General features: G+C 49.0%; 11 protein-coding genes across 11 annotated transcripts; 4 read left to right on the top strand and 7 right to left on the bottom strand.

The window, feature by feature from the left end:
- The first annotated feature begins 70 nt into the window (after positions 1-70).
- DEU56DRAFT_766328 (homoserine acetyltransferase) lies at positions 71-2,269 on the top strand. The gene is made up of 5 exons (XM_041351080.1): positions 71-984; positions 1,038-1,118; positions 1,173-1,324; positions 1,384-1,787; positions 2,030-2,269. The coding sequence occupies exons 1-5, from the start codon at positions 186-188 to the stop codon at positions 2,076-2,078; spliced, it is 1,485 nt and encodes a 494-aa protein (XP_041215249.1). The 5' UTR covers positions 71-185; the 3' UTR covers positions 2,079-2,269.
- Positions 2,270-3,562: 1,293 nt separating this feature from the next.
- Positions 3,563-5,430, top strand: DEU56DRAFT_766300 (uncharacterized protein). The gene is made up of 4 exons (XM_041351079.1): positions 3,563-3,583; positions 3,630-3,758; positions 3,817-3,933; positions 3,995-5,430. Exons 2-4 carry the CDS (start codon positions 3,657-3,659, stop codon positions 5,117-5,119), a joined length of 1,344 nt encoding a protein of 447 aa, XP_041215248.1. The 5' UTR covers positions 3,563-3,583; positions 3,630-3,656; the 3' UTR covers positions 5,120-5,430.
- Positions 5,431-6,558, top strand: DEU56DRAFT_766298 (Snf7 family). Its single transcript, XM_041351078.1, has 7 exons — positions 5,431-5,576; positions 5,627-5,731; positions 5,798-6,010; positions 6,062-6,173; positions 6,231-6,337; positions 6,390-6,434; positions 6,492-6,558. The coding sequence occupies exons 1-6, from the start codon at positions 5,508-5,510 to the stop codon at positions 6,420-6,422; spliced, it is 639 nt and encodes a 212-aa protein (XP_041215247.1). The 5' UTR covers positions 5,431-5,507; the 3' UTR covers positions 6,423-6,434; positions 6,492-6,558.
- Positions 6,458-8,754, bottom strand: DEU56DRAFT_227476 (aldehyde dehydrogenase domain-containing protein). Its single transcript, XM_041345175.1, has 12 exons — positions 8,567-8,754; positions 8,282-8,512; positions 8,121-8,232; positions 7,984-8,070; positions 7,882-7,933; positions 7,716-7,810; positions 7,584-7,664; positions 7,344-7,533; positions 7,037-7,293; positions 6,823-6,983; positions 6,711-6,769; positions 6,458-6,655 (listed from the first exon to the last, which is right to left on the bottom strand). The coding sequence occupies exons 1-12, from the start codon at positions 8,740-8,742 to the stop codon at positions 6,558-6,560; spliced, it is 1,599 nt and encodes a 532-aa protein (XP_041215246.1). The 5' UTR covers positions 8,743-8,754; the 3' UTR covers positions 6,458-6,557.
- An 88-nt stretch (positions 8,755-8,842) lies between these two features.
- On the top strand, positions 8,843-11,008 carry DEU56DRAFT_766290 (regulator of chromosome condensation 1/beta-lactamase-inhibitor protein II). The gene is made up of 3 exons (XM_041351077.1): positions 8,843-9,596; positions 9,652-9,882; positions 9,938-11,008. Exons 1-3 carry the CDS (start codon positions 9,009-9,011, stop codon positions 10,799-10,801), a joined length of 1,683 nt encoding a protein of 560 aa, XP_041215245.1. The 5' UTR covers positions 8,843-9,008; the 3' UTR covers positions 10,802-11,008.
- DEU56DRAFT_937062 (uncharacterized protein) lies at positions 10,914-12,375 on the bottom strand (the record flags this gene model as incomplete). Its single annotated transcript, XM_041358826.1, has 6 exons — positions 10,914-11,308; positions 11,365-11,459; positions 11,515-11,695; positions 11,766-12,032; positions 12,072-12,281; positions 12,337-12,375. 6 exons carry the CDS (start codon positions 12,373-12,375, stop codon positions 11,027-11,029), a joined length of 1,074 nt encoding a protein of 357 aa, XP_041215244.1. The 3' UTR covers positions 10,914-11,026.
- Positions 12,376-13,480: 1,105 nt separating this feature from the next.
- Positions 13,481-15,278, bottom strand: DEU56DRAFT_227285 (uncharacterized protein). The gene is made up of 6 exons (XM_041345174.1): positions 15,262-15,278; positions 14,729-15,206; positions 14,340-14,674; positions 14,204-14,283; positions 13,758-14,156; positions 13,481-13,705 (listed from the first exon to the last, which is right to left on the bottom strand). Exons 2-6 carry the CDS (start codon positions 14,954-14,956, stop codon positions 13,683-13,685), a joined length of 1,065 nt encoding a protein of 354 aa, XP_041215243.1. The 5' UTR covers positions 14,957-15,206; positions 15,262-15,278; the 3' UTR covers positions 13,481-13,682.
- Positions 15,133-17,952, bottom strand: DEU56DRAFT_766280 (S-adenosyl-L-methionine-dependent methyltransferase). Its single transcript, XM_041351076.1, has 10 exons — positions 17,504-17,952; positions 17,321-17,425; positions 16,734-17,260; positions 16,348-16,675; positions 16,149-16,289; positions 15,830-16,070; positions 15,755-15,780; positions 15,417-15,680; positions 15,262-15,353; positions 15,133-15,206 (listed from the first exon to the last, which is right to left on the bottom strand). The coding sequence occupies exons 1-8, from the start codon at positions 17,882-17,884 to the stop codon at positions 15,609-15,611; spliced, it is 1,821 nt and encodes a 606-aa protein (XP_041215242.1). The 5' UTR covers positions 17,885-17,952; the 3' UTR covers positions 15,133-15,206; positions 15,262-15,353; positions 15,417-15,608.
- Positions 17,953-18,017: 65 nt separating this feature from the next.
- DEU56DRAFT_766277 (uncharacterized protein) lies at positions 18,018-21,522 on the bottom strand. Its single transcript, XM_041351075.1, has 14 exons — positions 21,122-21,522; positions 20,593-21,071; positions 20,477-20,538; positions 20,317-20,411; positions 20,026-20,267; positions 19,885-19,977; positions 19,696-19,832; positions 19,557-19,638; positions 19,229-19,497; positions 19,053-19,172; positions 18,893-19,002; positions 18,554-18,838; positions 18,350-18,501; positions 18,018-18,297 (listed from the first exon to the last, which is right to left on the bottom strand). The coding sequence occupies exons 1-14, from the start codon at positions 21,397-21,399 to the stop codon at positions 18,167-18,169; spliced, it is 2,535 nt and encodes an 844-aa protein (XP_041215241.1). The 5' UTR covers positions 21,400-21,522; the 3' UTR covers positions 18,018-18,166.
- Positions 21,498-24,380, bottom strand: DEU56DRAFT_227174 (glycoside hydrolase family 13 protein). Its single transcript, XM_041345172.1, has 10 exons — positions 23,960-24,380; positions 23,788-23,903; positions 23,419-23,740; positions 22,925-23,367; positions 22,562-22,874; positions 22,439-22,511; positions 22,323-22,392; positions 22,108-22,269; positions 21,808-22,056; positions 21,498-21,752 (listed from the first exon to the last, which is right to left on the bottom strand). Exons 1-10 carry the CDS (start codon positions 24,213-24,215, stop codon positions 21,711-21,713), a joined length of 2,046 nt encoding a protein of 681 aa, XP_041215240.1. The 5' UTR covers positions 24,216-24,380; the 3' UTR covers positions 21,498-21,710.
- DEU56DRAFT_227193 (uncharacterized protein) lies at positions 24,379-27,067 on the bottom strand. The gene is made up of 5 exons (XM_041345173.1): positions 25,456-27,067; positions 25,232-25,404; positions 24,970-25,186; positions 24,831-24,916; positions 24,379-24,781 (listed from the first exon to the last, which is right to left on the bottom strand). The coding sequence occupies exons 1-5, from the start codon at positions 26,966-26,968 to the stop codon at positions 24,494-24,496; spliced, it is 2,277 nt and encodes a 758-aa protein (XP_041215239.1). The 5' UTR covers positions 26,969-27,067; the 3' UTR covers positions 24,379-24,493.
- Between the last annotated feature and the right edge of the window lie 23 nt (positions 27,068-27,090).

Raw genomic sequence — 27,090 nt, 5'->3', positions numbered from 1 at the left:
CAGACGACCAAATTAGGACAAGCCCTAGCTTAGGGTTAGGTGCACGTGCACGTGAATGCAGCGGTTGCGCGATTGTTTCTCATCGATGTCATCACTTACGGAACTCATGGCTCAGCTGACTACTCCTCGAGAAGTCCAGGAGCATCGCATAGTACTTCCATGTCTACTTTGCACGTCCGACTACCATGAGTTTGATAGCAAGAAACTCATTCAGACTCAAAGCACTTCCGCAGTGTCTGAGCAGTCTTACTTCTCTGCGTCAGCAGGCAACATGCGCAACTACAGCAACACCGTCTTTTCCTTGCGTTGATGCCCATGCAGCTCGTGAATCCAAGATATTGGCTTCCTCCTTCTACCGTTATTCCCAGACAGGCACGCGAGCATCATCAAGTGATAGTGGTCCCGAACCTCCCTATGCTCGCCCTAATCCACAGTCATATAATACGTACCACCATCAGTATCCGCTTGAATTGACGTATGGGTCCATATTACCGTCGTTTGACATAGCCTATGAAACCTGGGGCTCTCTCTCTCCATCCCGGGACAACGTTATTTTGCTTCATACCGGTCTTTCTGCATCTTCGCATGCCGCCTCCACGGAGCTTAACCCGACAGAAGGCTGGTGGGAAAAATTCATTGGCCCAGGTCGTGCACTCGACACCAACCAGTTTTTCGTAATCTGCACAAACGTGCTGGGAGGATGCTATGGCTCCACAGGTCCTTCTTCGCTCGATCCTGAAGGTCAACGATACGCAACTCGATTCCCCATCCTATCTATATTTGATATGGTGCAGGCCCAGTTTAAGCTGCTAGATCATCTAGGCGTGCAGAAATTGTATGCCAGTGTGGGCTCATCCATGGGCGGGATGCAAAGCCTTGCTGCAGGCTGGCTCTTCCCAGACCGTGTGGGAAAGATAGTGAGCATCAGTGGTACCGCAAGGAGCAGTCCAGGTAGCATTGCAATGCGTCATGCTCAACGAAGTGGTCTGTTGTTGGGACATCTTGTAATATACTTTCCTTGCTGAACGACACTTTAGTTCTCATGGCCGATCCGAATTGGAATAATGGCTTTTACTACGATGATCTGCCACCTCATACAGGGATGAAATTAGCTCGTCGTAAGTTTTCAGCATCACAGTCTATCACATAGCTTACAATCGTCGGTTGTGCAGAAATAGCGACAATAACATACCGCTCAGGTCCTGAATGGGACCAACGGTTTGGAAGGAAACTTCGGGAACTGAAAGATGGACAAAGCCCGTCTCCGTCGCGGTCGCCGACACTATGTCCGGACTTCCTTATCGAAACCTATTTAGACCATCAGGTTAGCGCCTACCCACCTTAATCACCATCCAGTCAAACTCACCGAAAGTTGTCATACAGGGAGAGCAATTCTGCCTGAAATATGATGCCAATTCCCTCCTTTACATCTCAAAGGCCATGGATCTCTTTGACCTTACCCTCCCTGCTCTTCAAGAGCTCTCAATGAGCCCCACAACACAAGTTCCGTCATCACAGTCAACGTCATCATCTCGGCAATCCCCGATTCAGGCTACTGCAGCGTCTAAATCGCATCCCCCACCACTGCATTACGCACCTCACTTTCCGGAGCTCGCCGCTGGCCTCGGGCCTCTCAAGTCGATACCTATGCTGGTACTTGGGGTCCAGAGCGATATTCTTTTCCCAGTCGAGCAGCAGCGTGAGCTTGTAGATGCACTTCGTATGGCTGGTAACACACAAGTCAGCTACTTTGAGCTTGGTGGGGTCTGGGGGCATGATACATTTTTGTGAGTACTACTTCCTCACCTTTAAAGTTGGCTCGATTGGGATTGGGTGGCCGTGGCCGCATCTGCTCCAGTCTTACATAGCCTCCACAATTAGAGTTCCAACCCTTCACGGTGCTTCGCGCACCGCTTTGCGGGGCCAATTGCGAGTGTTATCGGTTATTGTTACATTTTCTCAACATCATGTTTCTGTTAGAGTCTCTGCATGACTGGTTTACTGACTGCCTATTTTTTTTGACTCGCAGACTCGACGTATTGAATGTTGGAGGGGCGGTAAGAGGGTTCCTATCCTAACCTCGTCCTCGGGATATTTTTTCACTGCAGTCGCCGGTGTTGTCGTATCGCGCTGTTTAATCGGTGCAACGTTCGTGAGCTGTGAGGGTACTGCTAAGCAGTTCTAGAGTCCTCAGGGAGTACTTATGTCAGTCCTACTAGCTGTCTGTCATTAATGCCATGGAATTCTTCAACTTCTAATACTCACGGCTCCACACCCTAAACTAAACGTTGTTATCACCATGGACCTACCATTGTGGCATGCTGGAATTCCGTGGCTCGGATCATACGTGGGTCCTCGATGATGCCCAGCTGCCCAAACGCAAGGCGCTATAGTGCCATACAATGTATGTCAACCTGGGTCATATTAGTGATGGCAGGGCCCATTTCTCGTCGATCTCGGGAGTAACGTTTAACTTTGAGTGGAGACTGTGGGCGCACGGAGGTTGTAAATAATTAATGTTGGAACCGGAATAATAAACCTCCGCCGAGTTGTGCACTGCCCTCACACTTTATGAGGCTGATCAGAGCATGGTAACCGAGGGTTTTGCCTAAATTTCGGAGCATCAAAAAACAAGCAAATCGCATATGAACTTTTTGAGGAGGAAACAAAGTTAAGTTTGTGGAGGGAGGGCTTCCGTGGCGTATCGGTCGAGTGCCATAAAATAGTGTAAAGAAGGGAACGTATATGATTTAAAAATCGTGGTGAGGAGACAAGGTCCGGCAACATGCAGACGCTAAGCGAAAGCGGAAGCGTTTCGCGCGCGCGCATTTACGTTCGTTGATGGAATAGTATGATTAAAGAGAATATGATAAGAGATGAGGTGTTGGATGGTGTTACAATTCCTCTTCTCTCCGCGCCCCCTTGGTCTTAGGCACGCATGGGACTCGGGGGGGTATGGCGAACACTAGCAGAACAAAAGGTAAGGGACTTGTTATTTAGACAGCACAACACCGCACGCCTTGTGATAATAACCTAGGATTTTGTCGGAATACCGGGGGGTCCATGGAGTTTAAAATAAGGTATATTTTGGCGCAACAATTTTCTTGAAGGGATAGCTGATAAGCCATCGGACAACTGGCAAAGGGTTCAAGTTCAAGGTTGCGAAGCTTGAAGCAATTCGTTTTACCACATGAAAGCCGTAAATTAACCAAGTTAGCACAGGAGAAAACCACGCCCTGACACAACTCCCAGCGTTACGCGGCCTCCGACAACGGAACATCGGGCGTCAGGCTTCCTCAACAAAAGGCGTTCTTTGATTTCCTTTGCGACGCACCAGCATGTTGGTCGAAAAAAAATTAATTAACTGACTGACCCACCTCGTGTTATCCAGTGGTATAAGATACTTGTTCGAGGTTGGCTTCCTTCATCGATATGTCCACCCTTTTCCCCCAAGTCGACATCACCGCTCTGAAGAAATTCGCCGTCACAGCTGCAGCGGCGCAGCACCCTGTCAGAGCGACAGGTAGACGGCCACCGAAGGTACTAACCCCAGTGGTGGCGAGCGTCGAAGACGTCAAATGGGCTGGAGAAAAGGTCAGGTTGATTCTTTTCCAGATAACCATCCGGACCTCACCATTGCTCTGGATGGTGTACAGATGATTCAGATATCGTTTGAACGCACCTCCTTGCCTCTTGGGCCACACACCATGATGGCGTATTTTCCTCATGGACGCAAAATGCTAACAACGCAGGCTGTGGTGCGCTACCCAAGAGTGTCCATCACAGTGCCGCGCGTACTTACCCCACTCCCAACAGATAGGCATGATGACCGCTGTCAGAAGTTCGTCCTCGAGGATCGAGGTGCCCAAAATCTATGGGTACAGGGACCTCCTACCCAATGACATTGGAGCTGAGGTAGTCCTCATGGAAAAGGTAGCGTGTGTCGACTGCTCGACAGTAGCTTTGCTACATCGTCACACTTCTCTGCGCACAGATACCTGGGGAGAATCTTCAGGATGTGTGGCCCACCCTTACGCCCGACGAGGAGCTCAAAGTCTGTAGCAAGCTGACCGACCTGCTGTTGAAGTTGTTCAACAACCGCGGAAGCTTGATTTGCACCGACCTTCTTGGCACAGAAGTCAACACATGCGTGTCCAGTGTACTCCTACAGGAAGGGCAGGAACGCCAACGACCTCTCGGAGTCGGGCCGTTGCTTTTATCACGCCCGTTTAACGAGCGACCGCTGGATACAATGAGCCCACAAGGTGCACTATCCACTAACGCTGACTACCTAACAGCACTGTACTGGCGCGTTAGACGCCTTACCAGTAGCAACGAGGAGATCATGGCTCAAGCCCGCGACACAGGATTTGCGGACAATCCGCTACTAACAATAGAAGACATGGAGCAAACCAGAGAAACCTTCAGACGGCTGGCCAGTTTGATACAATACCATATCGGAGGATTCTATATCCCAGGAACGCTCTCTCGCGCAGCGAGGGAAGAGGCCTATTCGATTCTGCAACACAGGAAATTTGGCATCTGTCACGGTGACATGCAGATGTATCGTTTCCTCGTCCGGTTCCTGCCCGATAAAGACGGGAATTTTCGCACTCCCGACTCAGACGTCGAGCTCGTGCTTTGCACGGGGTGGGAACACTCATTCCGTGCGCCACTTTGGTCATGCGCACGAATGCCACTCTGGCTCATCAGCCGGCCGATCTTGAACGAGCCCATTTCCTGGGGTCGCCAGGGACAATTGCGTAGTGCCATCTACAACATGATGAATGAACCCAGTAGAATCGAGAGTGCCCGGGAGTGGATCATTTCGCACGTATACGGACGTACCGAGCGGTGGTTCGAGGGATGCATCAGCGCGCATTGGATGTACGGTCGGAATATTGAAGCGAATTTGGTAGACCTCAAGATGTATTGGGAATTTTGGCGTCCGGACATCGAGTTTCCATTCGAGGTGGGAGTGGAGTACACCCGGCCACCGCAGGCTCTATCCCTTCAGTCGGCAGACGAACCCGTTACCGCACCTGTTACCGGGGAACTGGTTATTCCCCTCCTTTCTGCAAGCCCTCTTGGAATTTTGCTTGGAATGGATAGATCTTGAAACGCCTGTGATCTCGAAGCTGGCATTCATATGTCTCCTGTTAAATTGTATCGTGTACGAAGGTCAATGGTTTGTATTATGTCGGATATCTCCTCACAGCATATTTTGCCCACTCCAGTAAAGATGATTTTGCACGCAGGCGAGCAAGTACTGGTGCCTTGGTTAGAGATAGTTGAAGAGATAGACAAGATCAATACATTAAAAGTTCGAGGCCCTGTACTGTGTACTAGTACTAGTAGTAGTGACAGTAGAGGCACGAGGCGCGACACATGCAGACCCCAGGAACTCTGTACAAGTAATTTCCACGTAACACTTTTGGATATTACCCAGGCAGTACTAACGACTCATTTCCTTCTACTTGCCTTCTACCACCTGTACATAGTTGATCATGAATCGCATATTTGGCTCTTCTTCGAGCAAGAAGCCAAAACCGACGTTACAGGATGCCATCAATGCAGTGAGCAGGCTATGGCCAATATCGAGTTCAGGCTAACCCACCGACATCAGACAGATGCACGCATTGCCTCCGTAGAAGTAAAGATCAAGAAGTTAGATGGAGAACTCTTCCGTTATAAGGAACAAATGAGCAAGCTGCGTAGTGGACCTGGCAAAGTGCGCTACCACCTCGCCTGGTGCTGCGCTTGCTAATCAATTGTGTCACACGTGTGCACGACACAGAATGCGATCCAACAACGAGCTTTGAGAGTGCTGCAGCAGAAGAAGCTATACGAAGGGCAGCTGAGCCAGCTCCAGCAGCAAACATTCAACATGGAGTCTGCTGCCCTCACCACTGATAATTTACGGAATACGATGGCCACTGTAGATGCCATGAAAGTGGCGAACAAAGAGATGCGTAAACAGTACGGAAAGATTGATATTGACAAGATTGAGGTGTGTCTCATATTTTGTGCTGCCATTAAGTGGCTCATTTATTTCTCTTAGAATATGCATTATGATATGGAAGAGCTTCTGGAACAGGCGAACGAGATACAGGAGTCGCTGGGTCGGTCATATGCTGTTCCAGATGAGATCGACGAGGCAGATCTCGAGGCTGGTACGTACATACATAACTCTTCATTTCGGTTATTCCGAAACGTCATAATCATCGCAGAATTGGATGCCTTGCAACTTGAGGAAGAGGAAGAAGGTCCCTCGTATCTTTCAGACCTCAACAAGGTCCCAGACTTCGTTGATGAGCCTCCTGTAGAGCTTAGCGAGGTACGCCTAACCATCAATTGATTGACGTGTCTAACTCAACTTGGTTGAATAGCCAACCGCGAAGGAGGCCATGAAGACAACGTGATGAGCTTTCAAGGTTTGTATTATTGTATGTCTCCTTAAACATGTATCCTGCGGTAATAATGTACACTAGTTGATCCTACGCATACCACCACTGTATGTAGATGCCATGACAAACTGCTCCACCGCGAACATCACATTAGCCATATCGCTTCTGTTCTCCGCTAAACCAGTCGTCAGTTTGTCGAGACTCATCAGGCGGTGCCACATTGACGATGATTGATTTGCTCTGAGAGTCTGCATAACAATGTTGGGCCAAATGCTATAGTGATTTGAAGCTAGCGAGACTCACAAGCTTCCAATGACTCCATGCCATTTTCCCGGCCTATACCACTTTCCTTCATGCCACCCCTTGCATGTCGCCGTGAGATCGAGCAATTATAATCATCGAATTAGTTACTCACCATGGAGAGCTGGGATCGTTGCGGTGATGTGTGTTCACCCAAACAAGACCAGCGTCAATATTGGCAGCAACACGATGTGCTCTTGACAGATTCTGAGTCCAGACTCCCGCTCCCAGGCCGTACTTGGAGGCATTGGCAAGTTTGACTCCCTCAGATTCAGTCTGAGAATGAACTCAACATCAAAGAACTCCGCTTGCACCATATTATAACTCACAGAGAACTTTTTTACGACCACCACAGGGCCGAAAATTTCCTCTTGCCATAATTCATGACTAACATCAACATCAGAGATCACGGTGGGCGGGTAGAAGCTCCCGCGAGAGAAATCGAAATCGTCGAGGAGGGACTTGCCCAACATTCGCTTTCCGCCCGTTAGAACTGTGCCTGACTGCCGTTGTGCTATCATGTCATCGATTCTATCCAGGTGGTGGAGAGATATGATAGAGCCCATAGAGCATATTTCGTTCATAGCTTCGAGAGAACATCGTTCATGAGCGTAGAAGAGATATGGTACGACTCACGGTCACCCATTCGTTGTGTGATACTCTCGACTTTCTTAAGGAATGTTGTCATAAAAGATTCATAGATATTGTCTTGTATGATGATGCGGGTTCCTGAGATACATGTTTGACCGGACGCAACGAATGCTGCAAATGCAACACCATTGACGGCAGAAATAACATCCGCATCATCAAAGATAAGTATTGGGGCCTTTTTTCGGAAGTGTGAGCTACTTCTCCAATTCAATAACTATTGCTCACCTTTCCTCCCAGTTCGGCTGTGAATGCCGCGAGGTTCGAGCCAACAATAGCTCCTAGTGCTCGACCAGTCCGGGTACCAGCCTAGATCCACGGTGAGCCGAAGACGGTGCACGAAGGAGATCAAAAACACACTGTGATGTCGACTTTTCGAATGAGTGAGTGAGATACGAGTTGCTTCCCTGTTGAGTGGCCATATCCAGGGAGGATAGTCAAAACTCCGTCAGGAACTTGGCTAAGATTTCAGCACATAGGTACAAGGACGATTGCCTGTAAGCAATTCATAAGTGGTTGTACTTACGACCAGCTTCCTGAGTTAGGTTTGAAAACTCCAGTAGGGATATGGGGGTGAGCTAGTTTTGGGTGAGTGCTATATCAACAAAAGACTGCGCAACTTATAAACCTCAGATGGCTTGACAATGACACTGTTGCCAGCAGCAAGGGCCGGGGCAATCTTCTTGATGGCAATAAAAAGAGGATGATTGAATGGCTAAACCAAACCTCAGTGGGGTGAAAAGTCAGAGATGGTACGATACGCACAGTAATCTGTGCTACGACCCCCAGAGGAACGCGTTGAATGTAGTTAAGCAATTTCCCTTGAGTAGGGACAACGAATCCCTGGTTCGTACGTAAAAGTGCCGCATAATAGCTCCTGCTCACCGTGTCAGACTGTCGTGATAAATTGCAAAACACCTACTGACAGCCAGTCTGGGAGACGAGCCATTTGTGCGTTCATTTCCCGGATAGGCCTCCCTGTTTGCAGAGTCTCTATTTGGGCCATGTCAAGGATGCATCGCTGAAGAGAGTCCGCTAGCCGTGACAAGACGGACGAGCGATGTATTGACGAAGTCTTTGACCATATTCCAGAGTCAAAAGTGGCTTGGGCATTGGATACAGCCCATTCAACCTCTTCAGACGACGCTGCATCGACACTACGCTCAATTTGATGCTTGAGAACACAACAGTAGCACTTGAGAACAACATACGTGCACAATTGTTTCCCGTTAGCGGGGTTGGTCACACTAATTCTCTCTGGATCCCTGGTTGCTGAGGAAGATTTGTTTTTCCATTGAACAAAGGATACTGGTCGTCGGTAGTGATCCTGAAAGAGGAGACCTTTGCGTTGCAGGGATACTTTGATTCCATCTGCCGGTGCGCGCATGGTACTTACTTAGAGCCAAAGCTAGAACAAACAATCGACCCGCCACTAGCGCGTTGGAATCACGTGATAATCTAATTTTGCTGTTGAAAAGCCGGGGCCATTACATACATCCACGGAGGTCCTTGTGGACGAACGTTGCACTCGCTTCCATCTTAACCACCACCACCTCCATTGTCTATCTGTGGCACTTTAACCGCCACAAGAACAGATATTTAATCGCGCATATATTTCTACAATTTACATATCCTACTATCTGTAATATCCCAATGTCCAACCCACCCCTCCGCAGATCGGCTCGCGCAGCCTCACAAAAACCTGAGGAACCCAAAGCCGCAGCTATCAAGGCCGCTGTTGCAAAGACAACCGCAGCCAAAGCCGAGAAATCTACCCGACCTGTTGCGCGCACACCCAGTCGCACCAAGAAGCGTGCTGTCTCTCCGGAAGGGTCTCCACCGCCCGCCAAGCGCTCCCGGTCTAGGGCTGGCGTATCCGATGCAGAGGATGCTAAAAAGCTCCCTACCAAGAAAGTCCCGGTCACGACCGCGCCCAAAAAAGTTACCAAGCAAACGACCTCAAATAGTCTCACGCCTGTTCACGAGCAGAAAGCATATTTCAACCCTTTGCCTACCCCTAATGATCACTCTCGACCTGCTTATCAACTCTTTGTCTGGGGCGCAGGGAACTTTGGTCAGTTCGGATGGGGTTCCGACCAACTCGGGGAATTCGCTACTCCAAAGCGCAATACGTGGTTTGAGAAAAAGATGGAACAAGGTGTCTTCGGCGGGGAAGGTGCCGGCCTCGAGGCCGTTGCTGCAGGTGGTCTCCATACCCTATTCATTGATGAAAAAGGAACTGTCAGTTCAATTTCCGTGCCCTGGTCTACTTCCGTTGACATGATTTTTTGATTAGGTGTGGTCATGCGGTGTGAATGATGATGCAGCACTAGGACGTGTCACCAAGGATATTCCGGATCCAGATAACCCTGAAAAGTTTATCCACATTGACGAGCTTACAGCTGTCCCATATCCTCTTCAGTCACTCGTCGATGAGGGATTCCGCGCGGTCAGGATTGCTGCTGGTGATAGTATTTCCGCCGCTATCAGCGATAAAGGCGAACTTCGGGTGTGGGGTTCTTTCCGCGTATGTGCCCGTTTTCAATTGCTCACACATTTGCTAAGTTAAGATTGTTTTTCAGGCTGCAGAAGGCTCCCTGGGCTTTTCTGGCGACGTGCGACTAGAATTCCTTCCGAAAGCGATATTAGATTTACCCACAAAAGCAGGCGATGCTGAGAAGGCCGCCTCCGTTGTGTCAGGTAACAATCATCTTCTCGTGTTAACTACACACGGGAACGTCTACGCGTGGGGCGCTGGAGAGCAGGGCCAGCTCGGTCGCAAAATTCTCGAACGTCGTAAGATCCACGGCACAGTCCCCGAAAAAATCACCCTTGGTACCCGCCACAATCGTGCAGCGTTAGTTGGCGCAGGAAATTATCACTCGTTTGCCATCGACGAAGAGGGCGACGTCTGGGGTTGGGGCTTGAATACCATGGGTCAGACAGGCACCGGCGTTGCGGAACCGAAGTCGATGTCCGACGAAGTGCGGTCACCAAGAATCATCCGGTCGCTTTGCAAGAGGACTCTTGGTGACTCAGTCGTGCAGATCGCAGGCGGTGAACATCACACTCTTTTCCTGACCTCATCTGGCAAGGTGTATGCCTGCGGTCGATGTGATGGTGGTCAGCTCGGTATCAGCGACGAGGTCGAGGAATACGCTTCACGCAAGAACCCGGATTTCGTGCCAGAACCTATGTTGGTTTCATTCCCAGACACCGATGATCCCATCGTGTTTATTTCTGCCGGCACACACAATAACATGGCTATCTCTCATGCAGGTGCACTGTACGCATGGGGAGAAGAGTCTCAAGGAGAGTTGGGTGTTGATGAGAAGGAGGCCAAGACACCTACAGTGGTGGTTCGTAGGGATGGTGGCAAGTGGAGGGCAGGGAGCGTTTCTTGCGGTGGTCAGCATACTCTTGGGATGTTCAGCAAGAAGGACTAGCTTGATTTCGCCATCACCCTGATATCAACTATACATTGCATTTTACCCACCTTTGTTGTGTTACTGTACACATGCTCCGATCCACGAATTGTGGACCGATTGCTGCTTTTTTGCATACATGCTCGGCCATCTAGACACCACCTTGCATTCGACTCGTAATGTATCATCGTTGTTCGCACCACAAATAATATACATTGTTCATCAGAATCTCGTATCTAACGTAACTCATGAGTAAGTAGCTGCCAAACGTCCTACAATATATTGCTCTGTAGTGAGCGGAGGGTATTTGCTTGGATTGGATGTGCTTGTGCAACTGGGCAAACTCTCAATGATGGCGTCAAAATTCGGGTTGCAGAAGAATGCAATTGACTGCCGTGCGGGCGTCATGCCTTCGGTATCGTTGACCTTTATTGCAGGCGGGGCGACTACACGATGGAGGGTTGAGCGGAAGACATCGTTGCTCCAGCGCGCCAGAAGGTCCCCAGCGTTGACGACAATGGTTCCGGGCTATTGGCATAGGAGGTCAAATATTCAAAGAGCAAGCTGAGTGGATGAAAACGAACTATGGGTGAAGCAGGTTGATAGTGCTTCGTGTGAGGGTTCTGGACCTCTAAACCACCAATAGAGTCCTGGAACAAGAGTGTCAAGGTTCCATAATCTAAGAGACAAAGCAAGTCAAATTCGACGGGTGTCACTGAAAAGAACGAACTCACCTGTGTGAGCACCTGCCCTAGCTTGATCATCGCCTAAAAGTAAAGAGGTTCGGATAGGAGGATAGGATAAAAGCCGTAAGTTATGGTCCTGACGATCAATCTTCTCGTCGAAGAAATCCTCGGGAAGGTCAAGACCTAACGCAATCGATCTCATGACCATAGTATGCACTTCGTGGCAAGTCTAGAGTAACAGGGACCACGGGGTCAAATCACCATATCATTATGCATGATGTATATTAGCGTGCACGCACCTGGAAAAAATGGAGCATCGTCTCCTTAAACTCGGGTGCCTCGGTTTCCTGAGGCCACTTGTTACTGAAATTAGGATGGTTGTCGCGCCCAATTTCCATAGTTTCTTTGGTGTCTGGAGCCTTTGCACGTAGTGCAGCGATCTCGGCCGCGTCCTGTGAAGTAGTGACACGTTCACGGCCAACTTGGACATAACCACGGTTAGCCTTGGGGTCGTCCCATGCCAGCCTTGCCTTGGTCTCTTCAGGTAATTGGAAGAATTCTGCACTCTAGATACACAATCAGTCATGAACGTTCATTCTACTCACCGCTTTCAAAATGCGAATACTAGCCTTCTGGAATACGCTGTTGACTGTCTCAGGTGCAATCACATTGCCTGTCAAATACACGAAGCCAACTTCCTTGAAACCGTTTACAATGTCATCCGCGATGCAACGCTTCTCAGCCAAAGAGGTAGCTTGTTTATAAGCTGCGAAGTCAATGAGGGGTATCCTGAAAGTTGAATCCGAGCGAACATCCTGCAAGTTGCTAAATGAGCAATTACACCTAAAATGCGGGCAAAATGCAACCAACCTCAGCAAGTGTAGTACTACTGTATCTGGGTGCAGCCATGAAATGCGGGCGGGCTGCACGGAATACGACTGGGCGTATTAATGGTCTTAGGACAAGCATTTGATTGGCAGGTATTACTGGCCAGTGCTGGCACGAAGACAAAGTACTTCAAATTGGCTACGTGGTGTTGACGTAGTGACCCTTGTAAGTAGAAGCTATTGAGTCCCTCCGAGGCGCGGCTAAACCCCCACGAGGACACTCGGCATCCGCCGCAACATTTCAATGCAAGCGTTGGGGTCAGGATTGGTTAATCACCACTTATGGGCTTTTTGTCCAAACTGCCAACTGTGCACTCCATTCAACTGAGCAAGCTGAAGGCCAGATTAGTTGCTTCTACGCACGACGACAATATCGGCAGCGATATACCATCACATCGCAACGACAGCACGCGAGCCTGGCGTTGTCGTCGTTTCTTGCGAAATCGGTGTGCTGAAGGATGGAAAGGGTCCTACGAAGAACCAGCCTGAGCTTTAGACTCGTCACTAAGACTGAGATGCGGCGTGCGACAAGAAGCCTGACGGCAACTTCCAATGACAGTGGATCTCAGTCATGAAATTCGATGGTCCATGAACAGTTAACATCCACCTCACGACTGATTCTTACAACACGATTATACTGTCCCTCCTCAGCTGTGTTACGAGGCTGTACATTACAGTTGAGGAAGGGCAAATGACTTTCTCCTCAAAAACAAACTGCCGAAGGCAAGCATTTGTACTAGCACGATGCTACATCATTCATATTGATCTATGTCCTCACCTGGGTCTACCTTTGGCTTCAAGACGACAAGCTCTCGAGTATGGTCAGACAGCTCAGAGGCTGGCTGCCAAGAAGGAATGCCATCGGATGTGGCAAGGAGAAGCCCACTACTTCCTATTCGTGTTTCGACTTCGTGACGCGGCATGAGGAACAGTGATCGTCATTGCACCAGCCCAACTGGACGATTGCGTGATCTCAGTGCCGTCTCCTTTGTAATATTCAACAGTTTACGTTTGCAGACGAAGAACTTCAAATATCATTTTTCGAATGAATAAGTATGGTGGCGGCCATAATGGCAGGGTACTAACGTAAGGAAATGAGAACTCCATCGCCATGTTACCGCCATGGATGGCAATGGTGATCAATCATCCGTCATTCCAGGCTACAGCGCACCCCCAGATTGCTCCATGTTATTAAAATCATATTGCAAGAACATCGCTGCTTTGACATGCAACCCAAACAACTAGCTGAGGCAATCATTCATTATTGTTCATCGGAAAGATGTTGATGGAATTGAGTGCGCCACAAGGACCCATAGCTCGAGCTCGTTTTTACTTCAACGAAAAGCCTGAGTCTGTTGACGTAGCTTTAGTAAATACACAAAGCTAGAGAAAAGTTAGACAAACCATATCTCTCCGAGTCACTTTTTCCGAATTCATCAGAAATAGATTGTTGAAGACGGGGGATTGTTGGAAGCTGATAGGCCGTATGTATTCCATCTTGGGTAGCATAGGTGCCACGAGTGGCAAAATGTATCACGCCTTCCTTCGAGCCAGAGTTCTCGACATCCGCAGGAAGTTTGACGTCCGAATGAGCGATCTGTCTGTTGACCGAACCCGCCCAGATTGTGGCGAAGACGACGCCGATAACGGCAATTGAGGTATTCACCAGAATGATTTGGTTGATGATTATTGGGTTTACTTCGCGGTAAATGACAATGATCTGAGCGACCGAAAAGAGCGCAGGAATGGTAAAGTTTGAGAGCGCGATCCAAAATAACGTCCGGAGTCTCGATCTCAACGAAACTAGGGCGGGATGAGTCAAAGCTATGAAGATGTAATTTAAAACTCACACTTGGCATTGCCCGTGACAGAGCCACGCTTATTCTTCCGCTTTGACCAGAGTGTCCAGAGGAATACAGAGGACGCATATCTATACAAGATTATACATGAGCTCCAATACAAAGATGAAATAAACATCCGCTTCACATATTATCCACCAACTGTGCGAACCACTCAATCTTGAGGTACGGAGCTGATACCCATAGTGCTCCTAGAGCTGCTTCCCCATTGGGTCCTTTGGCTACTCTTGATAGAGCTGCTATAAAGAGAAACAGATTGATAACACGGGCAACTTTGAGCAGTACGGGCAGTGTAACCAACGCCGCAAAGCGTTGCCATATGAGATATCTCGGCGGATAAACGGAACATATGCGAAAGAGTAGGATAGTGTCAACAAGGATGGCCTGCACCGCCCCAAGAACGCCCATGATTATGTCATAGGACACAGGGTATGGTTGTGTCGGTGATAGCATGGTATTTACCTGTCCGGTAATGTTTTATTTCCAAGATTGATGGGGAGCTTTATCGACACTTACAGCTCTACTGTCTCCCATTATACCGACAGAAAACGCGAGGCACACATTTAAGACGTTGAGAATAAATATGGGCTGTCTCCGCGAATGCTTGTTCGAGAAGTAGAACATTGCAATGAGGAGGGGTACGAGTATGACCGTAAAAGTGTGCCCGATCATGATGTCGATCAGTGCCGGTTGGATTGCAGCAATATAGTTGAGACCAGGGGGGAGGGGAGGGGGAGCCGACATTGTGACACACTCTCTTGACCCAGGGAAGAGAAATCCCTAGACACTTGCTTCAGGAGAGTCTAGTCCTTTTAACCTTGAAGACTGCACTGCAGTATAGTGTGGCAGTGGAGAGATCCTGATCCTTCAATTATCGATGTTCAAGTGAGGTCGTATTCTTGACATTAGATGCGGGGAAAATGCCGATCGCTTTACAAGACAACCGTAACCATGATATAGAAGGAACGACTGTCTTCCTTCTGTTATGGTCTGCCTGGGGAGACTAAGCCTTAACCGACGTCTGTTGTCAAAAAATACATCAGACGAACCTATAAGAATCTGAGGCACGACACACACGAGCGCTAAATACTCTGAAAGTTGTACACGTTTTGCGGACTGTGTTTCTCGCAGCCCACTATAACTAAAGCCGCATACCAAGCTTGGTATCAATGAGCCAAAATGGGTTACATAACGATTGGCTTACATGTGCTGCTTGCACTGCTTGTGGCTGCCGCATGGTCAAGTGCACATCAATCATGTCCACACTCCTTCCGATTTCCCAAGTGGAGCCCACACGGTGCACAGCCATGATTAACCTGGTTCCAGCATCATTTTCGATCCTCGGCGGTTGCATAGGGTTGCATGAGAAGCTGTGAAACGTTCTTGATCCCGACTCTCATGGCGCTTGTTCTCCACATTTTCTGAAGTTGAACTTGAAGCCGTTCCCCAGCATCAAGAGACAGAGCGACTTGATTAAGCGCCGGTGGTTTTCGTAAAGGACACATCAATAACATTATGTCACCCTCAATAAGTCTCCCATACCACGTCTGGCACCATCTCCCTCATAACTGCACGGCTCATCAGAGCTAAATACTATCGAAAACAAATGCAACTCACGTTTCCAGTGTTCAAATGCTTCTCCTTCCTGCCATGTGTTCAGTGTGTTGTGCGCATCAGTCAGAACGAACTTCTCTTCTGTGGCCGCGGACCAGATAGAGTTGTCTCCGATTTGGGTGTGCCTAATTTCCCGTTTGTCCAGACTGGATAAAATGTGACGGCGGAGATATGAATGGAGATAGTCCTCTTTGACTGCGGGTCGGAATGTGAGTGGTGTTGGAGATGGTGAACAAAAGAAGACCTATAGCGTGATCATCAGACTTTGTCAGAGCTCCAATAATACGTTTGGACTCGAATTCCTGGAACAAAAGGAACTCACGATATTGATGAAATGGGAGTGAAACTGTTCCTGGGAGATGGGCTCAACATGGTCATGGAAGGCTCTGCATTGCCCAAAGGCTCGCAATAAAGTGGCTAGTACAGCTTGCGAGGAGTCGGATGCGAGTTTTCCAGCAAAGTTCTGTCCAAAAGACATAAGATAAGTAATACGTGAGAACATAACATCTGAAACTGCTTACCACGGCAATGACACCTTCTGGACTTAAGATGGTCTTGAGATCATTCCAAAACTCAATGGAAAAGAGATGCTCAGGTACTCCCCCTCCAGAGAAGCAATCATGGACGACAACATCATACTTGATTGCGGAGGGGTCTTCAGCTTCCACCATCGCTCTCCTACTTCTAACCCACCCCCTCGCATCCTGCAGGAATACATTATTGGGACCAGGATCCGATAGGCCAAAATACTGGCGCGCGGCATCGTACACAGCAGGGTCGATTTCAACAATAGTTGTTGCTATGCCATGTTGGGCAAACGCATTTGCGGAGATCCCAGTGCCAAGACCTCTGTACATAAAAGCTGTCACTCCTGCTAGGGCGATCATCAACCAGGGTTACCACCTACATTATGAGCGCATGATTGAACTCTCCCTTCCTTCCCTGAGGAGTGCTATTGACAAGTCGCACTGCCTCCTGAAGAACAAATGCGCTGTAGATCGAATCTCCTAAAGGAGCACCATATTGGTCGGTCAGCGGAGGGAAACTGTCGAGTGTAGCCACTTCGTCCCCAATCCATACACCTCCCAGTAACGAGTGAGATGCTCGAAGGTAACGGATAGAGTGAAGAGGGGTCGAGCTCCCGTCGGCCGGAGGTAAAATCTCGCCAACCACCACCACACCAGTCTTGGACTGGGTCGAATTCAGGATACGGAGCGGATAAGTTGGGCTGCTGTATGGTGCAACAATGGAATCTACGAGCGTCGGGGATCGAAGGGCTGGATTGAGACTCAAAAGTGCAGCAAAGACTAGGGGAATCACACTCAAGGCCACTGTGGATCGAGTGTTTTGGGCACTCGGATGGGCGCTATGTCTGCCTCCATCGATTTTAATCCAACCATACACAGCAAGGCATACACATCCCAATGCAGCGAACTAGATGCATGTATCAGTTGGTTAGAAGTTGATATAGGTGTAATCGCAGCTGTTACGCACAATGACATTGTTCGAGGCGTCTAGTGACAATGCACTGAATATCAATGCTAATAGTGGACGAAGCTGTAGCGCATTGGCAGCGAGTACTATGAGGGCCAAAGTAGGCTAAAAGCAGTGAATTGGATGTTAGTTCAAAAGTACATTTGCGACAGTTCTTCCTGGGCTAGGTCAGATGAAACTCACATCAACCTTCATCGCCAAAGACACTGAGAAGTACACAACGGGAGCCAATACAAAGGCATGGGTGACGAGAGGACTGTAAATGGGATCCTTGAATCTAGCAGCATGAACACCAATCCAGTAAGAGGTGTGGGGTGCTAGGAGAAGCAGACAGCCGAGAATCAAGAGGATTTTTGAACTAGATAGCTTTGGGGTTATGAGGGCGAATGCTGTGCTCGTATGCACGACGTGACCAAGGTATTTCAGAGTTGGGACACGGGCAAACAGCGGGATGACCGAACTCTCGTAGGCGGTCGTAAACAAAGAAAGCCCCAGGCTCACGGCAAGTATGGAAAGAGAACTTCTCGCGCTCGTCCAAGTCGCCGACTCAGAATTGGTGGACATTTAATGGTGCGGCAAGCTTGAATGGCAGCCATTGGCAGGAGGCCTAGCCCTGGTTCACTACTGGCAGTAGAGCACGTGACAATTGAGGGCAAAATGCACGACTTGTCACAACGTCAGATATATCGATGTTGCCAGCAAACATCTCCCACAACCTCAGATTTTCATATTTCAAGTTCAAATAGTTGTGAATATACTCTAGAGAACTCGAAGATCGAGGGAGATCACGAAGGCCTAAGGCTAGGTAGTCATAATACACACGGGATTTCTAATGATGATCGAAAATCAAAGGCGAAACGTTTCAACCAGATCATCGATCAGCGCTTTCAATCTCCCCGCTTCATAGGCAGCAGCGGTTGCATTTTTGTCCATGGTAAGTGCCTCAGTAAGCCCTGGGAAAGTGGTAGCACCATACCCTTCGAGCGGTGTTGAACCTTTGTTGCTGGTGAAGAAGCGGATGATACTCACCTGACCATTTACCGGGAGCTACACCCAAGTGCTTGTACCACTCACGATCCTTGATGCCGTCTTTCGATATGAAACTACGTTCAAAGGCGATCAATATCTTGTTCACAGCTTGCACGCGTTCAATAGCTTCGAGAAGGTGACGACTGGGTTGTCTGAAGGAATTACTTGTAAGCTGTTATCAACCAAGAATGCGAAGAGACTCGCCTGTGTGGACGTTCCCTTTCCGTGTCTTCGTGCTTGTCTTTCGATTCGCACTTGCGCTTTCCAAATATCTTCTTGAGTTTGCAGCTAGCCTTGCGAACCTTGCGACGGATCTTGTGGCAGATACCATGCTTCTTTTTCAATTGCTTGAGAATCTTACGAAGTTCGCGCTCTGCCTTGGTCTTCGCAGAGTCCAGGTCCAGGCTGGCACTCTGTAAAGCGTGAATGGATCCTCGGAGAGGAGACAGGTCGAGGTCATAGGAGCCAGCAGCTGCAATAGAAACAACCCTGAAGGCCCACAGTCAACCATAAATCACCCGCAGGGAAGCCAAATGTGCATACTTGTCGAGGTATGATTCCAACTCAATGGAGTAATGGGTAGTGTTGAACGGTAAAATAATGTCGCCAGACAGACGAAGCACTTGCAGGCCAGTATGTTTGGCAATAGCAACCTATGATTATGAGACTTAAGTGAGCCAGTGACAAGCCAAGTAGTACTCACATGACGAGAAAAACCAGGATCACCGTACAGCTCCTGCCAGTACTGAGAGTCAAAAATCGAGTGATAGTGATACACGGGATCGTGTAGTGTCGAGGTAAATCCACCGTCGGTACTCGGCACCTGGCATTATTGAGTCGTAAGCTGCGGAAAACATACTTCACCATTTATTCACTTACACCGTGGTATTGCAAGAAGACAGTATAATCACTCCCTGATCCCAAGGGACTCACTCCGATACTATCAACTGCCAAAAGGTCATCCTTGTCCATCGCAGCAATTTCCGCATTCATATGCTCGCCGAAAAGGGTTCCAGAGTCTCCACGAGCGTCCCAAAGGCTGCGTTCCCCAGAGGTAGGGTGGGGAATCTGTTCCGCTGTTTCGCGGAGGAGATGCGCAAGTAAGGGAGATCCTGCGGTTTTGAGACGGGACCCTGATGCAGAAGTATCTGAACATGAAGGAAGGTTGAGGTTAAGTGCACAATGAACGTTGCAAACCAGTCCTCACCCATGTTAACGTAAGCCACGACATGGTCCTTGATCCACTCCGAGAAATCCTCGCCCCATTCTGTGCTGCCAATCAATCCAAACTACGGAGAAAACTTATTTGAGCATGTTAAAATCAGCAATATGAAAGACGCTCTCACTTCTTCACCGTCCCAGCTCGTAATGAGAATTGTCCTCAAGGGCTTCCATCCATTCCTTGATAGAACCCCAAAACCGCGGATTACCTCCGAAAGAGACACAGTGCCTGAGATTGGATCACTCGCTCCTGTTACCCAAGCTGACAGATATCAAGATTTGTGCGGGAATCACAAATGACCGTAAGTACTCACAATCTCGGTGGGCACCTATCACAACTACTTCGCTCTTGATGTGGCCAGGAATAACGCCCATCACGTTCCAGATAGGGGTAACCTTTTCGTCCACTATGAAAGAGTGAGGGTGTGGTAATGGAAAACTGAATATAGTCTTACCATTATTCACAAGACGAACAGTAGGGCCTTCATTGCCATTCTCCAGGAGTTTTAGAAGGACTTCACCATTAGCCCAAGAAATTGGCAAACTTGGGATGGTCGGTTTGCTTCCTCCCTCAACTCTCGTGCTATTTTCATACGAGGGGTACCCAGGGGTCGAGGGATCACCAGGATACAGTGACAAGAATTGCACGGAACCGCGTTGCACAGAAGTTGGGTTGCGTGCAGGCCCGTGTGGGTAGCTGTGCCACAATTTAGAGACATGGCTTTGAAGTACGAAATCAGACGCACGGTACATAGCCATTTTTAACTGTTACTGTGCCATCGTCACGAGGGTCTGAATAAACGAGAACGGCGGCAGCACCAAGCTCCTGAGCGCGTTTGACCTATCGAAGCCAAAATTTTCAAAATCCAAATAAACATATGATCAATAGGACTCAGGGAAGCGTACCTTTAGACCCCTGAAAACGTTGCCGTAGCGAGTGAGGACAATCTTTCCACTGAAATCAACACCTTTTGGTATAGAACATCAAAAGCGAACTCTCAACGAGGTGAATAGTCACGGACCAGCTTCTACGAGCGCGTCGAAATCCCGTTGCCTTCCATAGTGTGCATAAATTAGCTTCCCTTCAGCCTGTCCCCCTTTGCTGATGCCATGCCATGCCGGGACGGCGTTCGCGGACTTGAAGGCGTAAGGATCAGTTTCATCGGCGATCTCTTCGAGCTCAGCAGACCAAACGGGGTTCCCGTCGTCTCCGAGAATCTCCAGGCTACGATTCAAAGGGCTGTTCAGAATAGGGTAATAAACGTCAACCCAAGCCTTTGGTTCGTCGAGGGATGGAATCGTTAACGTTGCCTCGCGAGATTCACGGGAGCCAGCTGAGTACAGTGGGATGTCGGAAGACGAGCCATCAATTTGGAGCTCTTCCTGTAGGTGTGCCAGGAAATATTTTGCAGTGTCAAAATCACCTGCGGTCCCGGCCATATGGGGCTTACCCGCATAGACTCGGGACGCAGCGATGGCACTGTCTGTATCTGGTACAGACCTGAGCAAGGTTAGAATCTTCCATTCTAATTTGGGTCAGCAGTAACGTACAAGAACAGTTCCTCCGCTTTCTTGCCTCTCAGAACGCTACCTTTCTCTGGAGCGTGGTGCGTCAACGCACTCAGTATCCCGTGATCTTGTCCCTCGCGTCCATTGCGGCGAGGGCGCTTAACGTCGCTCAGAAAATGGACTGTACACAGGAAAGCGAATAACAGAGCAAGACGGCGCCCCCACTTTTTTTTGGGAGAGGTGATAGCTGGTCGATGTGTGATAGGGACTGGAATGGGTTGCGCTGACTTATGGTCGACGTGGAAGGACTTCTCGTCCATGGCAGAAACCTTGAAATCCCTTAGGGCTCAAGACGTTCAAGATAAGACGCGGTGAGAATTGGCCCGAACTTCATGTACCTTTACTATAGCTAAGTATGAATGTGCGAATAAGACTCGGAACCGTGACGGAAACAGCTGACCCCGCAGGGTCATTAATTGGTCTATTTCTAGCAACAACTTATCGTCCGGACGTCCGCGTCAAGTTCCACATGAGACGTTATAGTAGACAGATTGTATACATGAGTGATATCCAGGACCATATATCATAAATGAATCGTCATGAATTCAAACGTGATTGAATGCCGGTCGTTTTATTTCCCCAATACCAAGCAAGTCCTGGATGGTATGTAGACCTGTGATCGATTTAAGACACGTCGTGATGCGTTGGGATGAGGGACGAAGTCGTACCTGCAACCAATTTTTCCTCCCATTCCATTCCATTGGTGTTGTGATAAACTTTCCGCCGCATGAAACATTCTCAAATCCGCCAAATTTCTTTTCATCACTGGTGAGAATGATGCGATATTCCCCTGCCTCATCAACGCCAACGCGATAATCCGTAAAGGACTTTGTGGGGTGGAAGTTGAAGACAAAAAGAAGGCCAGAACGTTCAAAGGTGATCATCTTGTCACCCCCGTGTTTGAGAGAGACGAATGCCTTTTGTGATAAAAGTCAGCTTAATAAATGTCTATCACGTCTGAACCTGACCTGCGGAGCTGACAGCCATTTGTGCTCTTCTTCCAAGTGGTTTATCGCAGCATCGAAGTTGTTCAGGTATCGGTACCGAAGGAGTTGATCGTCTACGATGTTCCACTGTCTCCTGGCATGCTGGAAGGAGTTGTTGTTTCCTTCTCGAGGAAAGTCAAGCCACTGGACAAGTAGATATGAGAGGACGGTGAGTTTGAGAGTTTGACATTCCTTACCTCTGGGTGTCCAAATTCATTGCCTTCAAAATTCAGGTAGCCTTCTCCGCCGAGCGAGTGGACCAGGAGACTACAGTCGTGAGTACTAGCGTGCGGTCACGGACAACAAATCTCACCGGATCATTTTATGCAGAGCAAGACCTCGCGCGATGATGGGCGTCATCGGTGTCAAGTCTGACATGTGCGTATCTGCAGGAGCGTTCGAGTGACCTGTGATACACACGATGGAGTGAACCTACACATTTCCTTGTCCATTAACCAGAAAGCCAAAGTTTTGTCTCCCACAAGGGCTTGGTCGTGACTTTCGGCATACGCAACGCTCTTCTCGCCGTGTCGTCGGTCTGTAAGGGTGTGCACGATATTACCCATATCCCATTCGTCATCGGTCTTGTGTTTCAGCAGTTTGATCCACATGTCCGGGATGGCCATTGACAAGCGGTAGTCGAATCCAATACCTCCCTGAGACACGGGGACGCAGAGCAGAGGCATGCCTGAAACGTCTTCTGCAATCGTGGTAACAGACGGATAGAGAGCATGCATTGCATCATTCGCCTTTACATAACTGTTAGCAACGAAAAAAGGCACGTCAATGGGACGTTTACCAGCATGAGGTACACAATAGCCTCCTCATCTACCCCTGAGCCAAAGTATTCAGGGTAGCCACCCGAGAAACCCGTTCCGATACCATGATGAACATACATCATACTCGTGACACCGTCAAACCGGAAGCCATCGAACTGGTACTCCTCCATATAGAAGCGCAGATTGCTCAGCAAAAACCTCAGCACTTCGTGGCTCCCATAGTTGAAAAGCCTGCTGTCCCACAGTTCATGACGTCCTTTGCTGCCCTCGTGGAAGTATTGGTGATCTGTTCCATCAAATGCGTTGATGCCGTCAAGGACGTTTTTGCAGGCATGTGAGTGCACAACGTCCAAAAGAACGGTTATACCCATGCCGTGGGCGGTGTCGACAAGTTCTTTGAGTTCTTCAGGAGTGCCATACCGAGAGCTTGCGGCGAAGAAGCTGGTTACTTGATAGCCAAATGCTAGCACGAGGAAGCTCAGGTTGAGGCGCGTGACGGTGTCTTATCACTTACATGCGTAGTAAGGATGCTCCAAAATGGCCATAAGCTGGATAGTGTTGTAACCCAAAGCGTGAATCCTTGGAAGGGTATCTTTCGTGAACTCTTTGTAGGTGCCCACGCGGTGTTCGGCAGTTGAAATTCCAACATGGGCCTCGTATATCCTTATCGCTCTCGGTTGCGGCGGTCGAGAGTTTTTAAACTGATATGTTTCCGATGTAGAGGGATTCCAGAAACGTCCTTCATAGGCAGGAGAGAAGGCCAAGTCTTGGGTGACACGTTTAATCCAAGCAGGGATACGCTCGATACGAGCACCAGCGGGCGTGATCATGGAAAGCTGATGCATTTAGAACAAGAATATCGCTGCAGATTACATCGACTCACTTTGACCTTGGAGTCATGAGGTATCGCGCATACCCCAGGAGCCTTGGGAGGAAGTGTGATTTCCCAAACACCGAAGTCATTCTTTTTTAACGGATGGGACAATCTGTTCCACTGGTCTGAATATACAATCGATGCTTCAATAAAACAAGGAAGTATGAAGGACGAGACTCACTGAAGTCGCCAATGAGGTGTGCCTCTGTTGCACTTGGTGCCCACTCTCTGTAGACCACCTCACCGCTCACCTTGACGTTGAAACCCATCTTCTCAAACCCTCTAGTAAATTTATCATACCCACCCTCGTATTGATCGATGGTATCCTTCCACTTCTGAAAGCGCTCGTGGCGGTGAGCGATGGCAGGGACGAACGGTTCAAGGTATCCATCGAGCTTCAACACAGATTGGGGATCAAAGCCAGATGTTGCCGCCATTTTCTGGTGGACTCGCGGACACAAAAACTTTGCGGGTGATGGGAGATGATAACGAGGAACAGACAGGAACGGACGAGCTCCATCTTCCTTTTCTCCGTCGACGCCAATCTAGGTGGCAACTCAGATATAGGCTATGACGTCTGCATACTCGCTCAGAAAGGAAGGTTCTGTGGTTCAAATGATGGACTAGGCGCGGCCCATGATGGTCATCCATAGCGTTTAAAATTAGAGTGCACGATTGGGTATACTGCAACAGAGAATAAAATCGATCGTACAACTCATGGCTTCATCCAACCTTTCTGGACACCATACAACACAATATCTCCCGCTGTCCTTGGGCAAGAGGATGGCACACACATTTTCCGCTTCCCCTTCCGACCCTTCTTTGCCGCAGTGATACAACCACCTAATAGCTTGTCGATCTCCACTAGTGAGTCGTAACACTCTTGTTCGTCGTACCCTGTCAGCGATGCCATTTGTGTAGGCTCAGCCGTGCTTTTCTTTCTCATTGCAGGAGGCTTCAGTCGCTTTGAGTACAAGAGCTTCTGAGTAAGGTAGTGAAGCCACTAATTCTGGGTGAGCATCAAATATAAGCAACAGGAATACAGCTCCTACCATGACATTCGTAAAAGGCTGATAGCCTTCCCAAGAGTGGCCATTATACTCTTTCATCATCCTGTAGACATCAAATTGGTAATCTCCTGTCGCTACTAATCAGCAAAACGTATGTCCCAGGAGTATGCGAGGCACTGACCCTCCCCATCGAAAATCTCTTCATCAAACGGCGTCCAGTATGTCTTGGAACCTTGCCCATCCGTGGTTTCCATTCTAGAAAGCCCAAGATCAATGATAGTCGCCTTAACGCCGAATCGAACATCATCCATGCGGAGCTTTCTCCCTGCTTTTTTTGATAATGAATTCCGAACAGGCACGTTCTTCACCAAGATTTGGCCCCAGTGTAAATCACGATGCTATTTAACGTCAGCCATGACATCATTTATGGGAAAGGATCTCACTTCGAACGCCATAAGTTCTTCCGCTTGCTCCAGAGCCCTGGCAATCTGCCAGAAGATACTGCATGCTTGGTGCCAGCCAGACCTCGCGGCATTTTTGAAAGTGAAGGCTTCAAGGTCTGGGCCACCATTTGGTAGGACAATGATTGCGTAGACCTGAGCAAGGCCGAAAGAGTCTAACTAACAGTTATAACGATCGTGATTGATCATGTCCATATGCCTCCTACCTGGTCTTATACCCTCAGAACCCTTGCGCTTGTTATATTCATCCCAAAGGTCAAGAAGCAGCGAAGGATAGCGCCCACGGACGACGTATGTTCTGAGAAGCTTGACAAAGCCACTGCCCATCTCTCCCATTGCCCGAGTGACAATAACTTCCTTCAAAACATCATTCGCGTCGCTCGGTGCGGGAGTCTCCAAGTCGAATGTGGCACGTTGTTCCTCATCTCGCAAAGGGATGATCTTAAGAACTACGTCACCGATACCAAAAACCTCGGAAAACGAGGCCTCGCCAATTTTGCGAAATTTGATGTCCAGGTCATCTCCTTCTGCAGGCTGTACAATCGGATCGAATGGGAATGTCTCTATGAAAGCAGAGAATTCATGTGGACAAGTCTGAGAGCACTCTGAAAGCAGCGGGACTAGATAGTCTGGTTGTGAGGGTGACAAGTCTTCAAATTCGGTCACATCCGAGATGTTGAGTTGCTCAAGTTCGAGAGAAAGGTCTGCGTCAGTGGGTGTGGAAGGCGTAGGGAAGAACCGCTGGAACGGTACTTGATTTTGTCCTCGGCGTATAGGCGTCAGCTGTCGTACTTTCGTTATCGGCGGGGCGAGAGGCACGAACACGGGTGCTTGCGGTTGGTGTAAAGGTGGAGGCGGTGGTAGCAGTTTATTGGGGATTGTGGGTAGCTTATGGGGAGTGGGTAGCTTATAAGGCGCAGGGGGGATTAAGACCTCGAGAAATGAAGACTGTCGTTTGGAAAAAGTAGGCGTCGGCTCGATTTTGCATCTGGGTGGAGGTTCATCGTCATCAGAGGATATGATGATCACCGATCGTACGCGGCCTTGACGTTTCTTCGCTACCTCGGGCACTTCCTCCAAGTCATAGTCACTGTCACTGATGGGGATGGTTGCAGAGTTCTTGGGTGCTCCCTTGCCCCCGACTCTCGGAGCTGCACCAGTCACAGAGTTTGTCCGTACATCAGTCCGTGATACCCGCCGTTCCTGACTGAGCTTCTTGCCATCGTCATCGAGTATGATGATATCAAGAGTCACGATGGGAGATGTAGGCTTCAGCGCAGCCCGTGGCGGTGACTGCACTGGTGCTTTGCCCTTCTTCCTCGCGAGTGCTGAAGGTGGTAGAGCCATAGGTGACGCACCGTTCGTGTGTAGAGGTGTGAGCGGTTGTCGCACAGGCGTCTGCTCTTCAAATTTTGAAAGCACCGTCTTCTTTTTTGGCCTGGCTGCTAGCTTGACCTGTGCCTTCCTCTTGGGTGGACCAAGCGGAGATTTGGTAGGTGAGATATGTGCCCGCTTGGATTTCCCGTGCGCCCGATGGCGAGGAGGAGAGGGAGATAAGTACATGACATTTTCTGTCTGGACATGTCTAGAAGCTGCGGGGTTGCGCACTGTCTTGACGGGGGAATGAAAGGCATCTGACTCATTCCTCTCAACGACATTCACAATCCGCTGACCACGACGCCCGTAGGCAAAAACTTGCTTAGTTCTTGCACTAAGCATGAGTATTACAAGACAAACGATAAAGCTGTGAAACGGGGTCGACAGAATGGTGGATGACTTGGTCTGAGGTTGTGGTGAGCAAAGAAGCGCGTGTTCGACTTTCCGATCCAGATTCCAGACGC

The sequence above is a fragment of the Suillus clintonianus genome (genome assembly GCF_016758775.1).
Source record: "Suillus clintonianus strain FC179 chromosome Unknown DEU56scaffold_2, whole genome shotgun sequence".
In the NCBI taxonomy this organism is placed as follows: Eukaryota; Fungi; Basidiomycota; class Agaricomycetes; order Boletales; family Suillaceae; genus Suillus; species Suillus clintonianus.
This window is presented reverse-complemented; position numbering and strand designations above follow the sequence as displayed.

Bases quoted from the DNA above. Each gene is read 5' to 3' on its own strand.
- DEU56DRAFT_227174 (XM_041345172.1), bottom strand. From the start codon at position 24,215: ATGGCGGCAACATCTGGCTTTGATCCCCAATCTGTGTTGAAGCTCGAT. The intron at 23,904-23,959 runs GTGAGTCTCGTC...TTGTATATTCAG, and splicing joins ACACCTCATTGGCGACTTCA to ACCAGTGGAACAGATTGTCC. The intron at 22,393-22,438 runs GTGAGATTTGTT...TCACGACTGTAG, and splicing joins GCTCTGCATAAAATGATCCG to TCTCCTGGTCCACTCGCTCG.
- DEU56DRAFT_766300 (XM_041351079.1), top strand. From the start codon at position 3,657: ATGATTCAGATATCGTTTGAACGCACCTCCTTGCCTCTTGGGCCACAC. The intron at 3,759-3,816 runs GTGCGCTACCCA...CACTCCCAACAG, and splicing joins TGCTAACAACGCAGGCTGTG to ATAGGCATGATGACCGCTGT. The intron at 3,934-3,994 runs GTAGCGTGTGTC...CTCTGCGCACAG, and splicing joins AGGTAGTCCTCATGGAAAAG to ATACCTGGGGAGAATCTTCA.
- DEU56DRAFT_766280 (XM_041351076.1), bottom strand. From the start codon at position 17,884: ATGTCCACCAATTCTGAGTCGGCGACTTGGACGAGCGCGAGAAGTTCT. The intron at 16,290-16,347 runs GTAAGCAGTTTC...TCTTTTGGACAG, and splicing joins CAGAAGGTGTCATTGCCGTG to AACTTTGCTGGAAAACTCGC. The intron at 15,681-15,754 runs GTATGGGAGACT...CGCTTAATCAAG, and splicing joins GGGAGATGGTGCCAGACGTG to TCGCTCTGTCTCTTGATGCT.
- DEU56DRAFT_227285 (XM_041345174.1), bottom strand. From the start codon at position 14,956: ATGTCGGCTCCCCCTCCCCTCCCCCCTGGTCTCAACTATATTGCTGCA. The intron at 14,675-14,728 runs GTAAGTGTCGAT...ATTACCGGACAG, and splicing joins TAATGGGAGACAGTAGAGCT to GTAAATACCATGCTATCACC. The intron at 14,157-14,203 runs GTGAGTTTTAAA...ATCCCGCCCTAG, and splicing joins TGTCACGGGCAATGCCAAGT to TTTCGTTGAGATCGAGACTC.
- DEU56DRAFT_227193 (XM_041345173.1), bottom strand. From the start codon at position 26,968: ATGCTTAGTGCAAGAACTAAGCAAGTTTTTGCCTACGGGCGTCGTGGT. The intron at 25,187-25,231 runs GTGAGATCCTTT...GACGTTAAATAG, and splicing joins AAGAACTTATGGCGTTCGAA to CATCGTGATTTACACTGGGG. The intron at 24,782-24,830 runs GTAGGAGCTGTA...ACCCAGAATTAG, and splicing joins AGCCTTTTACGAATGTCATG to TGGCTTCACTACCTTACTCA.
- DEU56DRAFT_766277 (XM_041351075.1), bottom strand. From the start codon at position 21,399: ATGGACGAGAAGTCCTTCCACGTCGACCATAAGTCAGCGCAACCCATT. The intron at 19,173-19,228 runs GTAAGTGAATAA...CAATAATGCCAG, and splicing joins TCTTCTTGCAATACCACGGT to GTGCCGAGTACCGACGGTGG. The intron at 19,003-19,052 runs GTGAGTACTACT...TCATAATCATAG, and splicing joins ATCCTGGTTTTTCTCGTCAT to GTTGCTATTGCCAAACATAC.
- DEU56DRAFT_766328 (XM_041351080.1), top strand. From the start codon at position 186: ATGAGTTTGATAGCAAGAAACTCATTCAGACTCAAAGCACTTCCGCAG. The intron at 1,119-1,172 runs GTAAGTTTTCAG...TCGGTTGTGCAG, and splicing joins AGGGATGAAATTAGCTCGTC to AAATAGCGACAATAACATAC. The intron at 1,788-2,029 runs GTGAGTACTACT...TTTGACTCGCAG, and splicing joins TGGGGGCATGATACATTTTT to ACTCGACGTATTGAATGTTG.
- DEU56DRAFT_766290 (XM_041351077.1), top strand. From the start codon at position 9,009: ATGTCCAACCCACCCCTCCGCAGATCGGCTCGCGCAGCCTCACAAAAA. The intron at 9,597-9,651 runs GTCAGTTCAATT...TTTTTTGATTAG, and splicing joins TCATTGATGAAAAAGGAACT to GTGTGGTCATGCGGTGTGAA. The intron at 9,883-9,937 runs GTATGTGCCCGT...ATTGTTTTTCAG, and splicing joins GGGTGTGGGGTTCTTTCCGC to GCTGCAGAAGGCTCCCTGGG.
- DEU56DRAFT_227476 (XM_041345175.1), bottom strand. From the start codon at position 8,742: ATGCGCGCACCGGCAGATGGAATCAAAGTATCCCTGCAACGCAAAGGT. The intron at 7,534-7,583 runs GTGAGCAATAGT...TTCCGAAAAAAG, and splicing joins CAGCCGAACTGGGAGGAAAG to GCCCCAATACTTATCTTTGA. The intron at 6,984-7,036 runs GTGAGTTATAAT...GTTCATTCTCAG, and splicing joins TGGTCGTAAAAAAGTTCTCT to ACTGAATCTGAGGGAGTCAA.
- DEU56DRAFT_766298 (XM_041351078.1), top strand. From the start codon at position 5,508: ATGAATCGCATATTTGGCTCTTCTTCGAGCAAGAAGCCAAAACCGACG. The intron at 5,577-5,626 runs GTGAGCAGGCTA...CACCGACATCAG, and splicing joins TACAGGATGCCATCAATGCA to ACAGATGCACGCATTGCCTC. The intron at 6,011-6,061 runs GTGTGTCTCATA...TATTTCTCTTAG, and splicing joins TTGATATTGACAAGATTGAG to AATATGCATTATGATATGGA.